General features: G+C 42.8%; 1 protein-coding gene across 2 annotated transcripts in view; it reads left to right on the top strand.

The window, feature by feature from the left end:
- abl2 (c-abl oncogene 2, non-receptor tyrosine kinase) overlaps positions 1 to 22,739 on the top strand; it is an 87,954-nt gene that overhangs the window by 27,459 nt on the left and 37,756 nt on the right. The window contains exon 1 of one of the 2 annotated variants that reach the window (XM_060932139.1): positions 8,842 to 8,935. The exons of the other annotated variant lie outside the window; for it this stretch is intronic. Coding sequence (XP_060788122.1) covers positions 8,932 to 8,935 — 4 coding nt within the window. The 5' untranslated portion in view covers positions 8,842 to 8,931. Of the gene's footprint in view, positions 1 to 8,841; positions 8,936 to 22,739 lie in introns of those variants that run through there. 2 annotated transcript variants of the gene reach the window in all.

Genomic DNA, 22,739 nt, shown 5'->3' with positions numbered 1-22,739 from the left:
CCTACGAGAAATTCAATAGGCGGATTCCAGACCATATTTCACTTGTGATATGGTCTGGTGTTAACCAGACTAGGACAATGGCTGGGTTGGCTACAAAACGCTTTGGCTCACTCATCCAACTCTAGGGACTGCAGGGACTGACTCAGTTTCTCTTGGGGGTGGCGTATTCCTTTAAATATAGAGATATAAACATGATTTTAGCTCAGATGCTGTTTGGAAGATGAGTAAATGTAAGTAACGTCGTTGTCCTGCTGATGTTTGCTTATTTGATTGACAAGTTGTCAAAACATAACATTGTGCTTGTCCGGTGACAGAAATGTGTTCACGTGCGTGCAAACAACCGGAGTAAGGGGCGGGACCTCATCTTTGTCTTTGGATCAAAATCGAGCCAGCTGAAAGGAGGATGGAATTTTGAAACCTGCATCCATAAAAATGACCACGGCTACATTCACATCACAAGCGCCGTTTTTCAGTTCCGATTTTTTATTTTCTCCTCAGATTGGATTTGCCTATCTTGACAGTTCACATTCATAATTACAAATGACTTGTCTCTAACTGTAATGTGAACACATCTGTCCTCGGAAACCGCACATATCATACTTGCCAACTTTTCAAAATTCTCATGGGGGAGAAAAGTGCGTGAACGACCTTTTCAATTGGACGAGGGTATGATGTGCGGTTGAAACGATAAAAACAGTGGATCCCAATTAATTGCAAACCATTTTAAATTTATACAATTAAAGAGTTTTTGAATTGTTGATTATTGTTCTATCAATTACTCTAGGTTATGGGATTCATGTATCAGGCATGAGAGAGCTCAGAGTGAAACATCTGAAATAATACTCGTCTTGAATTTTAATATAATAACAGTGAAAGGGAAGTCTTAAATCAGATTTTTAGCTGAAAAATCTCATGCCTGAATATTGTATACATACAGAGACCCACAGAAAATAACATTAAGCTATGCTTTAGAAGAATGTTTATCATTTCTTAAAATAGTCACAGTGAATGAAAGTATTATTGGATTGCATCACATGTTTTCCTTCTGTAAGCTCATGTAAAAATACAGAGAACAATCTCATCTCATTATCTGTAGCCGCTTTATCCTGTTCTACAGGGTCGCAGGCAAGCTGGAGCCTATCCCAGCTGACTACGGGCGAAAGGCGGGGTACACCCTGGACAAGTCGCCAGGTCATCACAGGGCTGACACATAGACACAGACAACCATTCACACTCACATTCACACCTACGGTCAATTTAGAGTCACCAGTTAACCTAACCTGCATGTCTTTGGACTGTGGGGGAAACCGGAGCACCTGGAGGAAACCCACGGGGAGAACATGCAAACTCCACACAGAAAGGCCCTCGCCGGCCACGGGGCTCGAACCCGGACCTTCTTGCTGTGAGGCGACAGTGCTAACCACTCCACCACCGTGCCGCCACAGAGAACGAGATCATGTATAAATTAAATTTTAATAAGATTTGACCAAAATAGTAACAACTCCATTCAATAAATACTGCACTGTCTTAGTACTACAAGAAAGAAAGAAAGCACAACTTTATTCATCACACACTTGTGAAATTTCCTCTCTGCATTTAACCCATCTGAAGCAGTGAACGAACACACACACACACACACACACACACATACCCAGAGCAGTGGGCAGCCATGCTAACAGCGCCCGGGGAGCAGTTGGGAGTTAGGTGCCTCACTCAAGGGCACCTCAGCCCAAGGTCGTCCCATATTAACCTAACCGCATGTCTTTGGACTGTGGGGGAAACCGGAGCACCCGGAGGAAACCCACGCGGACACGGGGAGAACATGCAAACTCCACACAGAAAGGCCCTCGCCGGCCACGGGGCTCGAACCCGGACCTTCTTGTTGTGAGGCGACAGCGCTAACCACTACACCATCTCTCACTAAACACTTTCCAACAGAATTTTTAAAAAGCACTAGAAATCCTATCAAAATCCTATCAGAATGCATCAAAGGAATTTGCTCATTTTGCAAAGTTTGACTGAAAGTTTTCAAACAAAATTTAAAAATGGCACTATAAATACGACCATACTATCAAAATATACTCCGCACAGAAATTCACTCGAATCAAAATCACTCACTTTCCAGATAATTCACTTGTAAACTTTCACTTAAAACTTTCAAACATAAATTCAAAATAGCACTAATGCACTCCCACACTATTCAAATACGCTCATCAAACACATTCTGTCATGCAAAATTTCACTAAACACTTTAGAAGTTGTACAGTTTGTTTCTGAAATGGTACGGAAGACTAGTTTAATTTCACACTCAAATGTCCATTATATTCTCATTTAAGGCATCTTTACCTTAAAATGTGTAACTGGCTGGTAGAACATTTGCTTATTCATGGAAATTCATTCTCCCATGCAACCTGGTATTTGCGTTCATATTTTTGCCGTTTGGTATTGGGTTTAGTGGCCATGATGAATGACTGCTTGTAAAAAATGTCGGACAGCCTGGGTGAATCCTACATTATGGAAGTGACTGTCGTTCTGCTCGTTGATTGGTTAAAAATCAGTTGGCGTCAGCAGTGTTTCTCATACGATTCTGATTTGACATAATCGGGAGTATTTTTAACTTGGCAGTAGGGATTTCCCAAAACCGGGAGATTATCCAGTTTTTAAAAAATATGATCGGGAGACGGAGGCTAAAATCGGGAGCCTCACGCCGAAATCGGGAGGGTTGGCAAGTATGACGTATGGGCACATTGGTATGTTTTTGCACGGGTCCTCTGCTACCCCTTTTCCACCAAATCTGTTCCAGGGCTGGTTCAGGGCCGGTGCTGGTTCACAACTCGTTCAACTTGCGAGCCAGCTGAGAACTAGTTTGCTTTTCCATAGCTCGTGGTGCTAAGGGGAGCCACGTCATTATGTCGCTGTATACGTCAGTTACGTCGCTGCGTTTGCATAAACCTTGGCGCGAATATCGAAGCAACAACAACATGAAGAAGAAGCAGCAACAACAGCAATAATGGCTGACTTCGCGTTTGTACAGCTGCTGCTTCTCGTCGCTTAAAAATGGCGACCTTTCGTGGTCTTGTTATTGTTGTTGGTCTTAACAAACACCCCCCCCCCCCCCCCCCCCCCCCCCCCCGCTGACGTAAGCAGTTCTTTCCTCTGGCCCAGCAGAGAGTTGGTGCTAGCCTGGAACTGGTTTTTCTGGCCCCAGAGCCAGTTCTTTGTCAGTGGAAACAGAAAACCCGGTTCCAAACTAAGCACTGGCCCCGAACCAGCCCTGCAACTGCTTTGGTGGAAAAGGGGCATGCGTCACCAACAACAAAAAAAAAAGTAGTTTGAGTTGACTCATGGTATTACAGCTAACTAAATGGACACTCTGTTAGCTAACCTATGCATTGCGTTTTAATCTGGAGAACAGCAAACAGTTCAGCTAAAAAACGATCAGGTCTAGGAGGAAGGGGGGAAAACGAGACGGCTATCTCTTGCTGTTTTTGCAGATGTTGTATCTCTCCTCTGTTGTTTTGCCGACAAGTTAGCTGATGAAGGTGCTTGGGACGTGCGCATAGGCAAAAAGCCGGAAGCCTTCTGATCTGAGCGTTCTCATTCATGTTGGAAGGCCACGAATCGGATATGTATCCGATTAGGACCACATCTAAAAGTACCTCAAATCTGATTTGAGAAGCTCAGATATGTGTGTCAAGAAAAGGTTTAAAAAAAAAAAAAGTAAAAATCAGATTTGAGTCACTTCAGTCTAGTAATGTGAACGTAGCCAAAATTTAAAAAATGCAAAGGGACTCAAGCGGACTTACCGTATTAACAGCTGCAACCTCAGGTCATGTTGTGCTTCCAAACAATTAACAGTAAATGTGTATCATGATTAATTTTCGAGCAACCTGATTAAAAAATTAAAGATGGTTTCACCTCACTATTGAAAAATCAAATGAAAATAACTTGTAGTGGGACTACGGCAGGTATGTGGTACTCGAGTCCGACTCGTGACTTGACTTGGACTTGAGCACTGATGACTCGGGCATTAACTGCATTCCGACTCTGGAGACGAGGACTCGGATTTTTTCTTTATTTTTTTTTGTAACATGACATAATTTGGCATAAGATATTTATATCTACATTAATTTTTATACTAATTTCGTGCAAGAGAATACACATTCACCTGTTCATGCGTCATGTTCAGGAACAAACTAACTTTAATGGCGCTAGGATTGTCCGCTTTGCTTATACTGACTTCTCGTGCAGTGGGGAAAAACGCACTGCTGTGTGTTCCATATGTAGAAGAACTATCGAGGAGACGACGGGGACAACCTCGAACTTCAGTCGTCATTTGGTAAGACTCCACCCAGAGGAGTAAGTGACATGCTATGTTCATTGCTCTGTTGATAGCGTGGCTTGCTGACTGATGAACTCGCTAGTGTTAACCCTCTCTCATGTTATTTGCCTTGTTGATAGTGGGCGGAGCTTGCTGAGCAACGAACAAGCTTTTTATCTGTAGCCTATTAAGTAAAATGGGGCGGTCGAGCAGGAACGTTAGTCCAACACAGTAGCAGAGACGCTTTCACATAAAGGCAGCACTAACCAGCGTCAAACGGTGCGGTTGGAGTCATGTTCTCGGACTCGACTTGGATCAATAGTGGACTCGACTTGAAATTTCTTTAATGACTCTGATTTGAACACTGGAAACTCAAGACTGGACTCGATGTTGAGTGACTCCATTACAACGCCGGACTACGGAAAGAAATTCAACTACTGAGGGGTGTGTGGAGGTTTTTTTTAAAAAAAATTTTATGTATTACTTGTGTACGTTCAAACATATTGACGTCCCCCCCCAGGTTATTTTGTATATCTAAAGGATAACTTCTCCCTGAAACATTTTTTGAGAACCCAGTATAGAAGTAGTGAGACAGCAAATATTGGACTCAGCCCCAGAATTCAGTTGTACTGGGTTAGAACGGAGACTTGGCTCAGTTAGGCAGTGATCTACGATATGACTAGCATGATACAGTATTAACCATAGACATATGAACATAGACGCCGCATTGAGCTGGTGGCCCGTTGCTGGGATACGTCAGAGTGTCCGCCATATTGGATGTGGCAAATCTTCCCCGTAAACCAATGCAAGTAAATGGACTGAACTTCATAAAGCCCCTTTCTACAACAATATTTAACTCGATGCCTTTTATTCACCCATTAACACACACACGTATATATTTGGGAAACAAACAGGCATCAAAACAACACGTATAACTTTTAATGTGATGGTTATAAATAGTGTGCGAAATACCCTGTACACTGCAAACTAGCGACAGATACGCGATAGATAGCTCAGGTAAGCTAATCAGTCAGCATACCGTAGCAAGCTACCAAAACCTGAGGCCACAATAACCAACCTACAAGACTGAATATGATAACTGATGGAAATAGTGGAAAAACTGGAAATAGTGAATGAAAATAAAAATGTACTGTTTTATTTATTGAGTCACCACACAGACCTACTCTCGTTGAATAAAGTGAGCTGAATGAGCGCCAAACTGAGTTCGGCCAGGTTCTAACGCCATACCAAAACAAAATACATCACTGATTCCTTCACATTCAGAAAGGTTAAAAATATTCATCATACGTTCAAAAACGTTCATCATAGTGTGGCACTGTATTCTCTAATTCTCACTGCTTATAACTCCACACCTACCCGGTGGAGATGAGCTGGGAAACTGCAGACTGAAGGAACAGTATTGAAAAGTATTTTTCCAGTCTCACCTGTGAAAGGTAATCCCATGTGATCTTGTTTGGACAGTAAACCTGTTGGTACAGTTAAACGCAGCACATGAATGAGGCATCTTTATTCTCCGCTACTGTCTAGACGCTATACCAGAGACGGTTGAAGAATCTCCACTTTGCCACATCCAATATGGCGGCGAGGATGACGTATGATTCTACGCAGATTGCGGCGTCTGTTTATATGTCTATGGTATTAACATGAAAGTTGAAGATTTGAAAGCTGATCTGTTTGAGAAGAGGAGTAGGTGAGGGCACTGGACAGACTAATGGCCCTTTTCCACTACCCTTTTTCAGCTCACTTCAGCCCGACACGGCTCGCGTTTCGACTACCTCAGAGCAGCACGACTCAGCTCGTTTCAGCCCTGCTTGGCACCCAAAACTCGCACGGTTTTGGAGTGGGGCTGAAGCGAGCCGAGCCGAGTGGGGCTAGGGGCGTGAGGAGACACTCCCCTGTGCACTGATTGGTGAGGAGGAGTGTCCTCACACGCCCCGCGAGCACGCTGGGATCTGTAAACACCGTAAACCCGGAAGAAGAATAATTACGAGAATTTCTGAAGCCTTATGCGCCTCGCCTCATCTATACGCTCTTGCCAGTATCTGTTGGCGTTGTCGGTGACAACAAGCCACAGAACCAAGACCAGCAACACTAACGACTCCATGTCCTCCATGTTTATTGTTTACTATCCGGGTCGTGAGACTACCGCTTAAAAGATCACTGATGTCACTGTTTGCGCCGCCTAACATCACGTGACGTCCACCCAATGTGTCCACCCACTTCCAGCCAGCACGGTTCAGTGCAGTTGTAGTCGAAATGCAACTCCAACAGCCCCACTCAGCTCGACTCAGCCCAACTCAGCACGGCACGGCTCAGCCCAACTCAGCTGCATTTGTAGTGGAAAAGCGGCATGAAGTACCAACGCGCTGCTGCATCGCTCCACCACTGACGATCAAAGGTTAAATATAAAGGTTAATATGCAAATTGTTCAGGGTGGAGTTTTCCTTTAAAGTAGTTCTAGAATTTTAGAACCCACTATTGATGAAAATGTAGTATAAGGGTATATATTCAATGTATGCAAATTAAAAATAAAAAATTTCCCCATCAAAGGGGTGTATTTGAGCGACAAAACCAAGCTTCTGGGAAGCATTTCCTGGAAATCCCAGTCGGGAGTCACGTGACCGATGACGTAGTAAATTGACCAGGATGGCAGCATCCAGTATAAACACAAGCGAAATGAGTGAATCAGACAGCGATTATTCAGACGAAATTGCGTCTGAAGACGAAAGTGAATCGTGTTCCAGTCGAGGTGAGTCGATGCACAACATTTTTTCTACTAAATCAGAGGTCTGGGCCGAAATGTGCGTCGTGATCGGCAGTATATTTGGGGCGAACCGATGGCGTTCAAGCGGCCTTTCCAACAACACGGAAATGACTGCAGCTGTCAAAGTCTGCTTTGTGTGCGTTCAGAGCTTGGGGAGAAGAAAAATGCGGGCCTGAATGGGGACAGTCACGGCTGTATCGTAGAAGTGCAAAGCAGGAACTCGTCCAGGGATCGTCTAGTTCTTGTTTAGTTAAAGAACCCTTTAATTGTCCTAAAGGTTCGGGAAGCTCGTTCAAAGCGCGCTTCAAGATTCTCCCATGGACTATAAAAAAACACTTTTCCCTTTACACTCACCAGCATAAATGTGCACTAGCCTTCAACTAGCACCAGTCTGCCCTCGTCCGCTTTACTTGCCGGTTCCACTCAGCGCGATCGTATCCATTATTCTTATCAGGATCAGGGAACTGATGCAGAGATACTCCGTCTTTGTTGGTTTTAGAACAGCTGTACGCGACACTTTTTTACCATTCTTTAAATTAGTTTCTTAAGACAAGGATTTTTTAAGATGTTACCTGGCCAGCGGGAGTTTTCCCGGTGGGCCGGTGGTTCAGTGTGGGCCGGCGGAGAAAAAAAAAAAAGCAGTTGCGCGCTGGCCTTTAATATAAGCAATGTTAACAGTTTCTTTAAGAAACTGTTAACATTGCTTATCATATTAAAGGCCAGCGCGCAACTGTAATAAGCAATGTTAACTGTAATAAGCAATGTTAAGTTTCTTAAAGAAACTGTTAACATTGCTTATCATATTAAAGGCCAGCGCGCAACTGTAATAAGCAATGTTAACTGTAATAAGCAATGTTAAGTTTCTTAAAGAAACTGTTAACATTGCTTATTATATTAAAGGTCAGCGCGCAACTGTTTTGTTTTGTTTTTTTTTCTCCGCCGGCCCACCGGGAAAACTCCCGCTACTCCCGATGGCCAGTCCGTGTGTGCCTTGACCGTTTCGGCGATAAACTTCCGCCTTCTTCAAAACAGTCACCAGATGTCGAGTGGTGACGTGCCTTATCAGCTGATGTTACTCTAAGGAGGCGTGAACGTCCCGCCCAATTTGACAGGTAGTTCACGCCTCCTGCTGTCAGAAGGAGGCGTGAACTACCTGTCAAATTGGGCGGGACGTTCACGCCTCCTTAGAGTAACATCAGCTGATAAGGCACGTCACCACTCGACATCTGGTGACTGTTTTGAAGAAGGCGGAAGTTTATCGCCGAAACTGTCAAGGTAACATCTTAAAAAAATCCTTGTCTTAAGAAACGAATTTAAAGAATAGTTTCAATAGGTAGACATAATGAACTTTCACTACACACTTTTTTTACCATCGTATACAGTGGAAATAATCCGTAGATCCGCGAATTGTCACTCAGTCACAGTATGTACGGGCAGTGAGCTGTCTAGCTTGTCAATTTACTACGTCATCGGTCACGTGATCGCGGCGCGATGTTTTGCTCGTGGGCTATCGCAGAAAATCCTCTATAAAATCATAACGGATAAACATTTTTTAGTGATTTTTTTTTTTTTGTAATATACTACAAATATTAGTATTCATCGTTACATGCAAAGGCGATTTTCAAATTCTAGAACTACTTTAAACACACCCACTGTCACTACTGCATGCCCAAGTTCTCTGTCGCGGGGAAAAAGTGTTGACCAGTCCTTAATTGCGACACAGTGGCTGTTAGCATAAAAGGAATTAAGAGTGTGTGTGTGGGGTGAATATTAGTTCTGAAGAATATGGAAACCTTGAACAGCCAACTTTGCCTGTATCAGTGAGATGGGTAAGATTGTTTGTATGTTTTTTTTGGTTTGTGTGTGTGTGTGTGTGTGTGTGTGTGTTTTAAAAGTTTTCTCTTGTTCATGTCGCCTCCTTGAGACACGGACGGAGGGAGGGAGGGAGTGAAGTGAGTGGAAGTTTAATATCCTGCTGTCTAGAACGTATAGGTGTGAGGGATTTAAGCTTAATTGCTCACGTTAGTTCATGTAGCCTTGATGACGCGCTTTTTGTGGCCAACCGCCTGCCAGTTTCCCTGATGTGCAGGCTGAGTCTCTTCATCCACAGCATCACTTTTTCTCAGATAAAGAATACACTGGTTTTCTCACCAGTTTCCTCTGGATTGGCAATTCAGTTCTACAAACGGAGTCTTGTACTGGGTAAAGTGTTTAAATGTGTCGTTTTGTTATCCACATGAATAAATTAATTCCGTTCATTTCCGAGGTCTTTGTTCGTTTTGACAGTATATCTATAAAATGAATCGGATTCTCAGCAGCTTATAGATGGATCTATTTCTGTTCAAGCTTCAGGAAACCAAGCAATGCAACTCCAACTGAAACTTGCTGATCTGCACTCATTTCTCCAGGTTTCCTCTTTCTCACATGACTAACATCTTTCAGATGAGTCATGGCAGTAAGGGGAACAATCAAATAATGCTGACCCCTCAGACTGCAAAGCTTCCCCTTCGCAACCGTTTCTCATTCTGTCCTTTTGTTCTCGACATGGATGATCTAGTATTTTTTTTTTTTTTTTGAACGGGTAGCTGTAGACCCAACAGCAAGAATATAGACTGCCCTTTTCCCTTTTCCTTACTAGTCCATACCCGGCATTAACGTAGCCGCATATGGAGGTTTTGACAGCTGGGTAAATTTTACTTGGACGTAAATCAGATTTATAGAACATGGTATTTAACCTCTGTAAGTTTACCCCATCTAAAAAGTTGAATAAAATAGAGTGGAGCGCTGTTATAATACAGATCACTATTACACGAAAACCGTTGTAACACGCTCAGCTCATTAGTCTGGCTAACGCGACTGCAAAGCTCTACGAGCTATTGGTCTGGCCAAGATATTAAGCCCAACCGTTTCCCAAAGCGCGTGGTTGACCCGCCTCCCTGAAATGCCTCAGTTTGCTACTGGTCGAAGCCAGAAAAGGCTGTGATGAAGCTTAAACCAATCACATCACTCTTTCCTCTGACGTATGTGACGCGACGGGGCTAACTGGTAGATTAAACTCTTACCGAAGCCGGTCGGGAGCAAGGCGAAAACGTCCTTCCTTTCAATAAATACCTCCAGGGCTGCTCTTTGCTCCGTTTTCAATGAGAACTTGCTCCATGTTCGTAATGTTTCTAGTGAATGAAGCGCTTCCGGCATAGATTCTGTAAACAATCTATGGCTTCCGGTCGCAGTTCTACTACGTCACTGCCTTGAACACGCCTATACCCAGGGCCATTGGAGATGCTCAAAGTTGATTGGTTCCCGATTTTTCGGGAGCTTGGAAGAGCTGTAGATAGCTTGCCTTGCCAGACTAAGCTCGCAACAGGCCCTCATGTTGCGTCACGCTTAGGATGGGTGGGCCCAGGCTATCAGCTCATAGCTCCCAAAATTTATGCAGCTGCATTTGAGAACTCGACAGTCTCCGAGTCAGAAGATTATTTACTTGAAAATGCGTTAAGATCAGTGGCGGCTGGTCAGTAGGGGGCGCTGGGGTGCTGCCCCTTCCAGTTATCCAGATGTGAGAGACACTGTGATCTCATCTTATTATCTCTAGCTGCTTTATCCTGTTCTACAGGGTCGCAGGCAAGCTGGAGCCTATCCCAGCTAACTACGGGTGAAAGGCGGGGTACACCCTGGACAAGTCGCCAGGTCATCACAGGGCTGACACATAGACACAGACAACCATTCACACTCACATTCACACCTACGGTCAATTTAGAGTCACCAGTTAACCTAACCTGCATGTCTTTGGACTGTGGGGGAAACCGGAGCACCCGGAGGAAACCCACACGGACACGGGGAGAACATGCAAACTCCGCACAGAAAGGCCCTCGCCGGCCACGGACCTCGAACCCGGACCTTCTTGCTGTGGGGTGACAGTGCTAACCACTACACCACCGTGCCGCCCGACTGTGATATTAAACATTAATTAAGCAAAAGTATTTAAGTCAAAATTGTTTACTCATCCTACATCCATCTAATTATTTTAACCCGTTTCTTAAGCTGTATTTATTGAAATTTTATGTGAACACCGACACTTCCTGTACACTTTCGCCCGCTGTAGTGCCGGCCAAATCAGCGTGTATGTGGCTACACAAACTTTTGGAGATCAAGTGACCCGAGGCTGCGTTTTAATTGGCGGGTTCAAGATTTAGACTGGGGCGCAGCAAAGTGTGCCCCGGACACGCCTTCTTTTCTTAGCAGCCAATTAGAATTAAGTTTTATTTTTCATGTGATGAGAGTTTTCGACAGACCTTCATATTTACTGCTGCTTGTTAGAACGGAGCTTTCACAAGGTGGCAAGTTCAAGTGGACCCATGGAGAAAGAAAGAAAGAATTCTGTTATTTCTTTCCAGAAACCTGCTTTTACACGGCGTACACTGGAAGAAAACAAGAATATCTCGGAGCACGGAAGCGCACGAGTGGGAGTCCGACGTGCGTGGATGGTGCCAGGCAGCAAAAATATCTTGCGTATTTGTCACGTTGACTGACAGTCAACAATTTAAAAATAAATAAATCAACATGGTAAAACGATTGTAGTTCTTGCAAGTACTTCATCAGATATCTTCAGGGAATTGGTTTATCTAAAAAAAAAATGATAGATAGATAGATAGATAGATAGATAGATAGATAGATAGATAGATAGATAGATAGAGCGAGCTCGTAGAATGTTTTCTACTCGAACCATGGCAGATTTTTCCATACCGTTCTAACATGGATTCACTCATAACACAGTCGGATTCTTTGGATCCCAACTAGATTTTTAAAACCAACTAACATCATGTAATTTGTTAGTTATTTTAACGGTCATATTTCACGAAGTGGGGGCGGCACGGTGGTGTAGTGGTTAGCGCTGTCGCCTCACAGCAAGAAGGTCCTGGGTTCGAGCCCCATGGCCGGCGAGGGCCTTTCTGTGCGGAGTTTGCATGTTCTCCCCGTGTCCGCGTGGGTTTCCTCCGGGTGCTCCGGTTTCCCCCACAGTCCAAAGACATGCATGTTAGGTTAACTGGTGACTCTAAATTGACCGTAGGTGTGAGTGTGAATGGTTGTCTGTGTCTATTGGCCCTTTTCCACTACCCTTTTTCAGCTCACTTCAGCCCGACACGGCTCGCGTTTCGACTACCAAAAAACAGCACGACTCAGCTCGCTTCAGCCCTGCTTAGCCCCTAAAACTCGCACCGTTTTGGAGTGGGGCTGAAGCGAGCCAAAGCGAGCCGAGTGAGGTTGGGGGCGTGAGCAGACCCTTCCCTGTGCACTGATTGGTGAGGAGGAGTGTCCTCACATGCCCCCACACGCCCCGCGAGCACGCTGGGATCTGTAAACACCGTAAACCTGGAAGAAGAAGAATTACGAGAATTATGAAGCCTTATGCGCCTCGCCTCATCTATACGCTCTTGCCAGTATCTGTTGGCGTTGTCGGTGACAACAAGCCACAGCACCAAGACCAGCAACACTAACGACTCCATGTCCTCCATGTTTATTGTTTACTATCCGGGTCGTGAGACTACCGCTTAAAAGCTCACTGATGTCACTGTTTGCGCTGCTTAACGACATCACGTGACGTCCACCCACTTTCGCTAACTCCACCCAATGTGTCCACCCACTTCCAGCCAGCACGGTTCAGCGCGGTTGTAGTGGAAATGCAACTCCAACAGCCCCACTCAGCTCGACTCAGCACGGCACGGCTCAGCCCGACTCAGCCGCGTTTGTAGTGGAAAAGCGGCATTAGTGTCAGCCCTGTGATGACCTGGCGACTTGTCCAGGGTGTACCCTGCCTTTCGCCCGTAGTCAGCTGGGATAGGCTCCAGCTTGCCTGCGACCCTGTAGAAGGATAAAGCGGCTAGAGATAATGAGATGCGATGAGATATTTCACGAAGTCTATGTGAGGTCACATCAGTGCCTTCAATCCCAGTCATGTCAAATCCTAACCCAAAACTTGCCAAATGAATTTTTGTGCTCTCTACATTCCGTTCAGCTAGCATGATATTGAACGAGTCGAATGGAATATACCTGATATACCCTGAAAAAAAGCCATTATTATTATATACACACACATTCATTTCAGGTGTTCAGCGCATCTTTTTCTTTCAAAATTCTCTCAATCTTCAGTATTTAATGAAGTAAACTTGGCAGCCATGTTTGTTTACAAATTGTCAGTCACTCGCTAGCGCAGAAGTTTTTGTCTCTTTTCCAATTTTTTGATGTCCGTTGGTTTGTTTTTCTCTTGGAAATATGCATGAAGAATATCCAGTGAGGTTTTGGTAGCCTTTCTGGTGTTCAACACGTCTTTCTGTTTTCCGGCGAACACAGAAATAGTTCAGAAAACTTTCTCCTTGAACATTTGCATCAGCTCCAACGTGTGATGTCATGTTGTCTTGACAACCATATTCAATGCTCATTCTCCATTGGGTAGAGTGACGTAATACACGTAGGATAAGCGATAGGCTTACAATATTGCATGCTGTCAAACCAAATGAATGAAACCTGATAGAAGGGAATAGAGCGCATATATTTTTATTCCATCGAAAAAGTGTCCTGTATGTATAATAATTACATTGCATTGCTGGTGTTCATCAGAGAAAGAATTATATCCAGGTATGGGCTGTCTAAGCACTGAATGCTTATGTGATAATGACCATCTCATGGGTATGTGCAACTCAACTTTATGAAATCATCTGTCTCTTGTGCTGTGGTGGATCTTTTTGGCCAAATGCTAAAGAAGCCTTGGAGAGGAGAACGCAGGACCAAAAGAGCCGTCCCTGTGGCTCCACTGCTGACCGCAACTTGGTTCTCTGGATCTCTAATTATCCAGAAGATGATTGTATTGGCATAGAATATGGTGAGCATTGGTGGTTTTAGTAAGAATAGCTCATTTTTCATAAAAAAAGTGCTGTCATTTTACGCTACGGGTAACAAATGCTGAGAAGATGCATCCGTTTCTGAGAATATTGTCTGAACGGGATGGGTTTGCATTTGTAAGTGAAAAATCAATAACGGCAATATTGGATGATGCTTATCTTTATGGTACTTGGAAGCCAGGCAGGAGGAGAGGCGCATCCGGGGGTCCATTAAGCTGAGAATATGAACATGTGGGACTCGTCATTAGTGCCCCTAATGATGTGGGATATTCAGCTATGAGAGAAGAGCTTGGGTAAATGGCTTTGGGTGCTCTTCCCCATTATACCCCAGTGCATAACTAGTTAGCCCTGCTTAGATTGATGGGCACTGAATGGCATAATAACCATGCATCCACTTAGCAAACAAAAGAGGCTCATCACTTTAGGCTGTGCACTTTAGTGCCTCAGGGTTTCCTGACTTGGGTCACAAGGCTGTTTTTGTCCATCAGAGTATTTTGAAGGATTGTTCGTAGAGTTAGGTGTTTCTAAATTGTGCGTGTATCTAAATCTCGGACAGAAAAAAAAGGTGGTTTGTTTAGAGAATACACAGAGGTAGGGCTGCGTACCGGTACTATGTACCGGTACTGTACCGTGAAAATCGATTTGGTACAGGTCCAAAATACCAGATCATGAAGTACCGGTACTGTACCGATATAAATTTACACCAAGTATCTGCTTATTTTGTGACTGAAGATGCGTAAATCCTACCACAATGACAAAAATTTAGCACTGGAAAAGACGTAAAATGCCGCGCTGAAACTTGAAATCAGAGCCATCTTTGATTTGAAATCCTCTCGCCACAGTCTCACGAGACATTGCGAGAGCTTGGCTGATCCAGCGTTCTGATTGGTCAAAAAGACTCAAAAGCAGGTCAGCCATTTTTCCTTTGCTGGCATTGGCGGCCTTTGTTGCTTTGTGTAATTTTGCCGCGTAAGTTAAAGGCCGCGGACTGCCCGTAGTCTGTAGTACTCTAGTGTAGCCACTTCTCGCTGTGAGACAATTTATGACTTTTTGTCCCAAGTTAACTATAGGGTGACTGAGAAGTGAGGTAAGAAACCTAGTTATGTTCGGTTTTCTTTGAATAAAGATACTGACAAGTTGTCAACAGTTTATTAATGTTTCTGTCATTATTGAAGAAGTTCAGAAGAATTTGTCAAATTGTTCAGGTACAGGTCCTGACCTGTACCTAAACCTCTGTACCGGTACCTGATGTTGCGTTTAGGTACGCAGCCCTACACAGAGGGTAATGGGTGCATGGGAATCTGTTGTGACAAACCTGTTTTAATTACAAAGCTTTCAGGCCATTATAGGTTAAAAAGTCACAAGGTTAAGATGAACAAAACTTAGAAAAATAGTGGGGGGTTTTTCTTTTTTTTTTCCACAAAGATTGCATTAACTGTAACTCTCAGTTGTTTCAAAATAACGGGGATTTGGGCAAATGAGAAGAAACCACACACTGAAAGTAACAGGAAACTACTCCTGTGCAGTAATTGTACATTTATAAACAGCGAAGACAAAAAGGATACACATGAACAAGGCTGTTTGCTTTATACATTCATCTCCTGTTGGATCCAGGAAAGCTCAACATTAGCATGCTTCCTGGCTGCGGTGCATTCTGGGAAATGTTGTCAAATCTCCCAGCGGTTTTTTTTTTAATTAAATATATTGTGCGATCAAGGATCAAAGACTGTGTTTTCTATAGCTCTTGACTCGACTGCTATTTTTCCAAGTTTTGTTCATCATAAATTTGTGGGGATTTTTCCCCCTCGTAAATTTGTGGTTTTTAATCTCAGACTTTTTTTTTTTTTTAAACCTATAATAACCCAAACACACCATTGTATTCTATGCTGAAAGTTCACCACGCTGCACTTTTTTCTGAAAGGCATGGGTATATTTATTTTTCCCGGTTGAATACATTTTCTGCCATCTGTCAATACTGCTATTGAGGTATTTCACTCACGTGACCAAGTCATGTGATGCTGCCATTTTGGACGGCACAGCTCGAATCAGTTTGAATGCGAGGAAGGCGACAAACGAAAAACATAAAAGAAAAAGGAGCGAGATGCAGAAAACACCTTCCTGAACGTAAACATTGCTACAGTAACATACCAGCTACTGTTGTTGACATTAGCTAGCTTGCCGTCCAAAATGGCGGACACCGGGGCGTCACGTGACCCTGTGACGTCAGGTGAAATACCTCAATAGAAATGAGTAATCCACTTAGTGCCCCTTTTTGCTTAATACTATGTTGCTGGTAACAGTGATTTTTCTTTTCTCTTATTGAGTTTTGTGTTTAAACATGCAATCGTCAATATTTTTCATTCCGTAATGTTGGAAATTTATAGACAAATGATAGAAAATAACTTTGACCCATTGTTTCAGAAGAAGTGTATTATATAGCTTAAAAAAAACCCTGGATAGTCTGAGATTAAAAGCCACAAATTTATGAGGGGGGAAAAAAATCCCCACAAATTTATGAGAAACAAAACTTGGAAAAATAGCAGTCGAGTCAAGAGCTATAGAAAATGCAGTCTTTGCTCCTTGATCGCACAATATTTAAAAAAAAAAAAAAGTTTGGATTGACCTCGTCAGTATTTTATAGACGCGTTCCCAACTGCCTTTCACATCTTCCTTCATCAGACCAGCAGTACGTCGGCCAGAGTAGGCTCCCGTCACCACACCCCTTTTTGGGGGAAAAAACAATCTCGGGTCCTGCGTAGACAGCAACAGATAAACAAAGGAAGTGTCTCCAAACTTGTACTTTTAAAATGACACTTAAAATCACTTAGGTCAAAAGTAATTTCACATAGCCATAGGCTACAGCCAGCCACAGCACATAGACTATTAGGGTAGAACAGTGGCAGTGAGGTTGTGTACGTTCATCCACTTTGCAGAATCAAGGTAGCTAATAATTATCAAAATGCGCAGCCTCATGTAACCTACATTCCTGTAAAGAATAGGTTGTAGTGGGGCCCGGGATCTTAATAGGCTGTTAAGTTATTGGCTGGGGCTCAGACTAGACTGACCAAAAGACCAAGCATGTTTATAGAGTTCTAACTTGGTTTTCGTACAGTTGAATGTCTGAGGTGATGCCATGACAGTCCTGCTCATGCTAACTCTAGCTGAACTGCTATAAGCTTTTGGGCTGGAGTTTTGTGGAAATGAAGGTGGGCTCAATGTGGAGTGTGTGGTGTTGTGTGTTTTTCTTTCTTTTTTTTTTTTTTAAATCAATTAATCTTACTCAACTCCATCTATTTAACCATTGGAGACCTATTTTTCACAAATCTTACCTAAAGCCTAGGTCACAACCGGACGTACAATTTTTTTTTTTTTGGCTGTGCGATTTTTTTTTTTTTTTTGGCATTTCCCAAATCGCTGCTTTTTTTTTTTTTTTTTTTGTTCGTGGAGAAAGACGCACATTGGCCGTAAGTTTGTCTTGCAACCTGAAAAAAACGTAAGCGCCCGTAGAGTTTGTTTGACATGACAAAGAACCTCTGCGGCCGGTCTGCGGCCAGTCTACGACTCGAAAATCAGCACGTTTCACGCGCGCCCTCCGTGCGTTTCTTGTGGTTTTTTTGCACGTAGACCAGCCGTAGGAGCACGTACGGCCGGTTGTGACCGAGGCTTAATGGACCTTTACGATGTTCTGGTGTTTGATACATCTTTATATCTTTCTGGATCATAGCCACTTGGTACCAAACTTCAGCTTGGGGTTCTATACCATGTTACCATGTATACCGTTTTCAGGTCTGTTGCACATCAACTTCCTGTTTACCAACAATGTATTTCCGAAACATAGCGTGGATTTACAAAATTTTTAACACTTTTTTTTTTTTTTTTCTTTTTTTCTCTTTTCTCTCAGCAACTCCAAATCACAACTGCTTGATATTTGGTACCGAGCTTCAGCTTGGAGTTCTATACCGTTTTCAGGTCTGTCTCACATCGACCTCCTGTTTACCGACTGAATGTATTTACGAAGCATATAGGGTGGATTTTGACACTATTTCAAGAAGCAAAATGCTATTTCAAAATGGCAGTTTACCAGGATGCTATTTGAAATCCCTGGGGAGAGACACTGCTCTTTACTTACTTGTTTCAGGGTTCATTATTTGTTGAAGTTAACATTCGTAATAAGTGTCCTATTCCTTCGGTTGCTTGCATTCTGATATAAACGAGAGCGGGGGGATACATAAGTGAGCAGTAGCTCACAGTTGATCTTGTTAATAGAGAGCATGCGGGGGACTGAGCTGAGCACACAGCGGTATCGGCAAGCCTGGTTATTAAAAATGAGCACAAGGTGCCTGTAAAAAGCATGTGGCTCAGTGTTCTACTGAAGTGCTGTCAGACGTGACTCGTTTCCCGTCTCACTGCTCCCTGGTACCAGATAATATCATTGTATGCTCAATTCACTGCACTTTGGTGCATTTTTAACGACCTTGCCCACTGACCACTGCTCTGCTCACTCAAATATTGCTGTCTCTGTTAAGAGCTCTTTTGGCATATCTTTATCAGGATACTTGTATCGTAGGAAGACGTTGCAGTTCCCCTATGTGATCTTTTTGCACGGCAAATTTTGCACTCGGCATTGCTTTGATTGGCATTATCGGGAAGCATGTCCAACTTGCTGTCATTTTGTGCCGTCTCTCGTTAGTGTGTCCTCGTATGTATGCTAAACTCGATGAGCATAGATTTGAACCGAGTCCTGATCGTTACAGAGATCAATGCATGCCTAAACTGTATTCTAACAGATTGTGTGATCCTTGTAGTGTAATCTTCTGGGCAGATTCGGGCGGCTCTACAGTGAGTGGATACAGAGACGGAGCTGACCTCGTGGGTCATTACTCAGCTCATCTGTTCCATAAGTAGTGACTGTATATGAAAGCTTTTTTGTTTAAGGGCATGGTTTCTCAGACTGGGGGTTTAAAAGTCCTCAAGGCTTTATGAGACAGAGAAAGGGGCGAGGGCTTGGTCAGAAATTAAGTTTTAACAGGCTATGTGTAATATCTCCCCCCCCCCCCCCCCCCCCCCCCAAAAAAAAAAAAAAATGTTCAGGCTTGGTCATATAACTGCCAGTGCTTTTAAAATGCAATTCTGTTGCGGTATTTTTCATGATCAGCCTGTTGTGTAATACTTTTTTTGTGATTTTGTATTATATTTTCGTTTCCACCGAACGATACAATGATCATACTTCCATTGAACGGTCCATTATATGTAATGCACGTCTGCTAAATGAATGCCAATGTATTGTAATAAGGATATACTACTCGTATATTTAAGTTATTCCACAAAATGGAGTCATACGCTACGTTCACATTGCAAGGCTTAATGCTCAATTCCGATTTGTTTGTGAAATCCGATTTTTTTGTGAGGTCGTTCACGTTAACAAATATATGCGACTTGTATGTGATCCTCAGTATGAACGAAAAGCGACCTAAAAGTGTTCCTCATGCGCATTGCAGGATACGACGACGTCACACGCAGTGAGCATGGCCAGTGTTTACGGAAGTAAAACCGCCCGGTTGCGGTATGACCCATCCAATCTAGCTTGAATAGCTGCATCCCCCCAAATGGAAATCAGCTCCCTAACCTCTGCGTCCTTCCATTGAGAAGATTCAGAACCTTCACAGCCCAAAGCGTCCCTCGCATTGATGTCATGCGCAGGGGCGCAGATACGTTTTTTGAACTGGGGGGGACAAAAAACTGGGGGGGACAAAGCTGCCAGCAAACCAACCCCAACCCCGATATGCCTGTCAAACTTGTTAGTAACCATAGCAACCAAGCTCGAGCTCGCAACCTGCGCAGTCTGCGCAGCTCAACCAACCGAATATCAGTCTTTGTTTTGTTTTATGTGAGTTGTTGCAACTATGTCTGTACTGCTGTGCACCTCAATAAACCGAATGGTAATTAGTCTTTTGATTTTTCCGTGAGGTTTGCCTTATGCAAAGAAAGACAGCATAGACGTTTTTTTCTCCCTATAAGTGGGGGGGACCGAACGAGGTGAATTTAAATCTGGGTGGGACGAGTCCCACCCTCTATCTGCGCCCGTGGTCATGCGCCATGTTGTTGTAACTTCTTTTTTTTGAGAGACCCGCCGCCTATTTCAGCACAGAATAGTGACATTTGTGGCTTGTTGATGACGTGTAAGTCGGATGAATGCGACCTGGCGGTTCAGACTGAAGTCGCATATGAAAAGATCGGATAGGAATCGGAATTAGGACCACATATCCAAACGGCCTGGGTCGGATTTGAAAAAATCGGATCTGTGTCGTTCATATTGTCAATAAAAGATCGGATACAGGTCACACATGGGCGAAAAGATCGGATTTGAGTCACTTCAGCCTGCAGTGTGAACGTAGCCATACACTGGTACCAAAATCCAGACTTGTGACACCCAAAGGCATTTTTGAGACAAAGTCAGCAAACAGTCTTATTTTGTCAATTTGGGTGTGCCGAATTCAAATCTGCAATATGCCGAGCTCTATCTGACCTCTGTTGACCTCTAGAGGTCATTGAACTTTGGGCCTGTAAACGTCTCAGCTGAACCCAGTTTCTCAGCTTTCTAAGGAAAGAAATGTACTAAAATGATGAATGAAGTTAGCAAATGGCCTTGTTTGTTAAATGTTTGGGTGCTGAATTCATTTTTCATTTGTAAAACGACATATGACCTCTGATAACCTCAAGGTCATTAAACTTGGCCTATAGGCCTATGCATTTAATGGCATTTTTAAACTGACTTTACTCCCCCAAAAAGAATATGAACAGACAAAAAACAAATAGAAAGGAACAAATACAACATTAAATGCCAGTCCATGTACATGTGACTTACTTTTCACAATGAGAATGCCTAGGCGATCACCTTACATAACATTGCGTTACATTTAGCGGTTATTGTTTATACAAAGCTACTGAAAAAGGACCGATTCAGCAGCATACAAAATGTGGGGGCATACAGGGTATACAGGTTAATCAGGGTTAGTATATAGGAGAGTTTTTTTCTTTGTTGTTTGTTTTTTGTTTTAACCCTTTGGTGACTGACCCCTTGAACATGGTTCCTCCAGGAACGATGACGTTTCAGTCGTCAAGACAACGGAAAAACTAAAATACAAGAGCATTTTGTTTTGTGCACAAGAGCATTGTGACGTATCTTTCTGTTTTTGTATTTTAGTTCTTCTGTTGTCTTGACAACTGAAAAGTCATAGTTCCTGGAGGAACCATTTTCAAGGGGTCAGTCACCAAAGGGTTAAACGGGGTAAAGCCTTTACAAAAAAAAAACCAACAAAGAAAAAAACTCTCCTATATACTAACCCTGATTAACCTGTATACCCTGTATGCCCCCACATTTTGTATGCTGCTGAATCGGTCCTTTTTCAGTAGCTTTGTATAAACAATAACCGCTAAATGTAATGCAATGTTATGTAAGGTGATCGCCGAGGCATTCTCATTGTGAAAAGTAAGTCACATGTACATGGACTGGCATTTAATGTTGTATTTGTTCCTTTCTATTTGTTTTTTGTCTGTTCATATTCTTTTTGGGGGAGTAAAGTCAGTTTAAAAATGCCGTTAAATGCATAGGCCTATGGGCCAAGTTTAATGACCTTGAGGTTATCAGAGGTCATATGTCGTTTTACAAATGAAAAAATGAATTCAGCACCCAAACATTTAACAAACAAGGCCATTTGCTAACTTCATTCATCATTTTAGTACATTTCTTTCCTTAGAAAGCTGAGAAACTGGGTTCAGCTGAGACGTTTACAGGCCCAAAGTTCAATGACCTCTAGAGGTCAACAGAGGTCAGATAGAGCTTGGCATATTGCAGATTTGAATTCGGCACACCCAAATTGACAAAATAAGACTGTTTGCCGACTTTGTCTCAAAAATGCCTTTAACTCCTTAAATAAGCACTTTTTTGAATTTTGGTACCAGTCTATCATCCATGAGCTGATGAGGCGCGCAGCACCGAGTTGGCTATAAGCTATGCATGATGAGATTGAGTGTAATGACGACTGTTTTATTCTGTCTACAGTACATTCACTGGATTTTGAGAAACTGAGTGCTTTTTTAAAATTTATTTGCAAATTCGATTAAAAAATTTATACAAAACATCTGACAATTTCCACTTAGGCAGACGTCTTAACCTATCGATGGCTGCACAAATTGACTTTCGTGTGTGTGTGTGGGGCAGGGTAGGTATTTAATTTTATTTATTTTATTTTATTTAGTTATTTTTATGTGCCATCTTGCTGTTGTGTCGAGGTATAGAATAGCTTTAGAAATGTATTAAATTCTTCCTTAGACATTTCAGTGATGTAATTTTCAAACTGCTTTGATCTTTTGAACCAGTCTTAAAAAAAAATTCAGCAGATTTTAATGCTTAAAGATGAATAACGTAAACGAACCGGTGAAATGACGGGAGCAATTTGTGAAAAATTCTACAATAATAATTCTTGAAAAATAAAAAGATACATGTTCTTCCCATCAGATACTTTCATTCCATATACTATTGCGCCTTTTGTAACGGTTTTGGGGTTTTGTTTTCGAGGAGAGTTTTTATTTCATCCTCGGGTGGTTCAGCAACACGCTCCATTTTGTTTTTCTCTACTCGCGGTATATGAGCTGATTAGCTTAGTAGGAGAGTAGCCAATCGGAGTGTGCGATTGCTCATATCCAGTGAGTGTGGATAGAATAATGAGCAATATTT

Source organism: Neoarius graeffei, chromosome 10, assembly GCF_027579695.1.
Source record: "Neoarius graeffei isolate fNeoGra1 chromosome 10, fNeoGra1.pri, whole genome shotgun sequence".
NCBI classification, from domain to species: Eukaryota; Metazoa; Chordata; class Actinopteri; order Siluriformes; family Ariidae; genus Neoarius; species Neoarius graeffei.
The sequence above is the reverse complement of the archived record's forward strand: the minus strand, read 5'-3'. Positions and strand labels throughout refer to the sequence as shown.